Source organism: Alligator sinensis, unplaced genomic scaffold (assembly GCF_000455745.1).
Source record: "Alligator sinensis unplaced genomic scaffold, ASM45574v1 scaffold147_1, whole genome shotgun sequence".
Lineage (NCBI taxonomy): Eukaryota > Metazoa > Chordata > Crocodylia > Alligatoridae > Alligator > Alligator sinensis.
The window spans coordinates 281,636-285,069 of NW_005841847.1; the positions used below are offsets into that span (position 1 = coordinate 281,636).

The following is a 3,434-nucleotide window of genomic DNA, read 5'->3' on the forward strand; positions in this document are numbered from 1 at the left end:
GCTGTTTCTTCTTTTTCTAACTCAAAGCATTTTAGTGAATTTTAAAAATCCTCCCAACATTGTTGGTATCTAGGAACAGGTTCCTTCCTCTAATCTGTTAACAGATAGAGATTTGTTTCTGGGCTAAGCTCAATCATATCATGTTTCTGCCTAAAGGTAAATTTTAGTTCAGTTTATTTGACTTAAACAGCAGATTATCGTGAAAGTTCCATATCAGTCTTAGATTCTTTTCTGTCTCATTGATATATGTTTGCCCAATGATATATTTTACAAGAAACTCCTGTTGCTTAGTTTTACCTGTCGGCTTGCATCTAGTGTTCCTGACTGCAGGGCCCAGGCTGACACAGTGTTGAAGGCTTTTACCACCTTTGCACCTGGCACCAGTTGAGCAAGGTACTCTGCATTGGATTCAGGGTATTGGTTTATTTTTAGGTTGTTGCTTACATCCACCAATACTTTTCCATGGAGAACTTCAGTCAGCTCTGACAGAAAGTTGTAATGGTCTCTTTGGATTGCTACAATAATTATGTTGGACTTTTTTGCAGCTTCTGCATGGCTCAACACCTCTATACCTTTGGGAATCAGGCTAGAAGTCTGTGCCTTTCGGCTTCCAAACACTATAGAGTAACCACACTGGAGCATCTTATGTCCCAGGGATCTTCCAAAATCTCCTGTTCCAAAAATACACACAGTTTCTGGTTTATTTGGAGAGTCTGCAGTAAGATGGATCATGTTGGAAGAGTTTTTCTCCATTTCTAAAAAAATAATGAGGAAAAAACACAATAAGCGTGAATACTTTGAAACTATCAGAATACTCTGACTGCACCCAGAATGTATAGTTGAGTTATCTTTGCTACTTAAAAACTTTAGCTGCATACTCCCCTTGTCCCCAAGTCACCCAACTGATGCATCACTGTTTATAGTTTAGGGGGCATATTGGCTGGAACACAAAGGAGCTTATACTTCTTTCAGGATCTGAAACAAAATGACTTATCTAAGGTCACACAGAAAATCTATGAAAAACTAGAGAATTCACTCCTGGTCTTAAGTCACAAGCTCAGCCTACCACTAGCAAATCATTCCTCTAAAAGTAATCCATAAAAATAACCTATTGGGCATAACAGTAAGGGATAGCAACCCATCAGCAAAGGATTGTAAGAATGTATTTGACCTATTTGCATGCTCTGGTTTGTGAGATTACATCTTTTGACATGTTTAAAATAACTCTGGGTTTGATTTTTTTTTTTTTTTTTTTTTTTCTTATTTGAAAGGAGAACAGAAGAGATGTATGTGTAATACTCATAAATAACTCTGTCATTACCTAATAAGGATCTACTTTCCATTTTTTGCACATTATCCACTACAATGGGTATGAACCTTTCTTGCAATATGGAATAATCTAGTAGAAATCTCTGAATCGGACCTTAAGAGGTCAGAAAGCCAGTTCTGACTTGTAAAACATGGTCCTCCTAACTGTGACTTGATTGGAAACCAAATCATACTCACTGTGTGTTATGCAGAATTGTTTAAAATTATAAATGTATTTAATTTAATCAAGGATTCAGAAGTAAAAAGTAAGCTTACACATTGTTTTCTCTGTTTTTTTTTTTTAAAACAGCATATCATGCATCTAATTACTGATGATTTGGGGGAAAGTGTCTGACCAATTTATCCAGCAAGTAATGATTTGACACTTGAGTTTTTGGCTAAGCACGGACATTTTAAAAGCCTGAGTCAGAATCACTCTAAGTTATGCAGTTTTCTGTAAGTGGGATAGGTTAGATTGGTAGTGAACAGAACACATGTTTGCTCTTTGGGGGAGGAGCATGCAGGCTGCCTGCAGTGGCTGAGGCCAGCAGGCTACAGGCACTCCTGCATGCCTCACAGGCTCCCCAGCCTTCCAGAGACTACCAAGTACAGCTGAGTGCCCAGGCCACCACTGATTGGCTGCTGGGCATGGGTGAGCGCACACCCTCCTCCTGCCATGTCATCTGTTAGCCACGGGCTCACTCATGCCCGGCAGCCAATTGGGCTCTGTGGTGCTGTACTCGTTTGCAGGGGTTCTCTTGGGCTCAGTGTCAGGTTTGTGTGGGGTGCTTCATGATAGGGTTCATGCAGGGGCATAGATAGATGCCTTTCCCTTCCCTCCTGTGCTTCCTGCAGCTGACCACTGGGCAGAGGCAGGAGGCAGGGCTGTAGAAAGGGTCTGTGCTGACTCAGCTCTGTGAGAGCTTGGGTGCAGGGTCTGCTGGTTACTCGACTAGAGCTGCTGAGCATGGGGCAAGCATTAGCATGCCTCCCTGTAGGGGTGGGCTAGCAGGGAACCGCAAAGAAGCCTGGATGTAACTTAATATGAATTGCTAGGGTATCTGGTACAGAAGTTTGACTCACTGGTCTCACCTAAATTGATTAATTTGAGTGCACATCAATCCAGGTCTATCTTAGACCAGGTTCCACCATTTTTAAACCAGCCTATACACCAAACTTCTTTTCTCTTATAGGTATAGACCAATTTCCAATCACTTCTACCAGAAAAAGTGTACTTGTCTGTACCTGGCCTTAGAAAGTGTAAACATTTTCTGTTGTAAATGCCTCCAATTACAGGCCAAGCACATACAAAGCTGAAAGTTCCTCACAGAGGCATTGTCATAGGATTCTTGAGAACTGGAGTCAGAGGGATGATATAAATGAATTAAAAGAATCTAATCTTTTCTAAATCTGCAGGATACCATTAGCTGCAATTGGACACTAGCACAGAAAATGACAATAAGATATTTTGTAGTGTCAAATGTATAATAGATGTTTATTAGGCTTATAACTGATTAACTGGCAAGGATGGTGAAGTGACTGTGTTACTACAGGGCCAATCCTACTCACAGTGATGTCAATAGGTGTTTTTTCTTAATTTTCATTATGTTCAGGAGCAGGAAGATTATTTCTATTTTCTCCACCAAAATGCCTTGAACTCTTTTGTCCAGGGTAGGGGAACGGTATGGCTATGCCAATTTCACCGAATGTTTTGTTTTGAAGCTGTTTCAATGCGTTTAGAGCTCAAAACAATGAAATCAAAACAAAACAGAAAGCCTTGAACAGCTTCAAAATGAAATGAGGGCACCGGAAACGTTTTGAGTTTCAAAGCAGCCTGGTGGTGGGAGGCAGGGGAGAACCAGGGCTGCGCTCCAAGCAGCTCTGCAGCCCCATGGAGCTCAGCCTGGCGGCGGAAGACAGAGTGCAACCCTGGCTCTCCCCACCTCCCGCCACCAGGCTGAGCTCTGTGGGGCTGGTCGGAGCACAGCCCTGGCTCTGTCCACCTCCCGCTGGTGGGCTGAGCTCCGCAGGGCTGGCAGAGTCTATCAGAGTGCAGCTCTGGCTGTCCTTGCCTCTCACTGCTGGGCTGTGCTCCGAGCGGCTCTGCAGCCCCACGGAGCTCAGCC

General features: G+C 42.9%; 1 protein-coding gene across 3 annotated transcripts in view; it reads right to left on the minus strand.

Annotated features, from left to right (window-relative positions):
• STEAP4 (STEAP4 metalloreductase) overlaps positions 1 to 3,434 on the minus strand; it is a 24,474-nt gene that overhangs the window by 6,663 nt on the left and 14,377 nt on the right. For all 3 annotated transcript variants that reach the window (XM_025208168.1, XM_025208159.1, XM_006015909.3), the window contains exon 2: positions 298 to 755. In XM_025208168.1, the coding sequence (XP_025063953.1) occupies positions 298 to 753 (456 nt within the window). In that variant the 5' untranslated portion in view covers positions 754 to 755. The remainder of the gene's footprint in view (positions 1 to 297; positions 756 to 3,434) is intronic.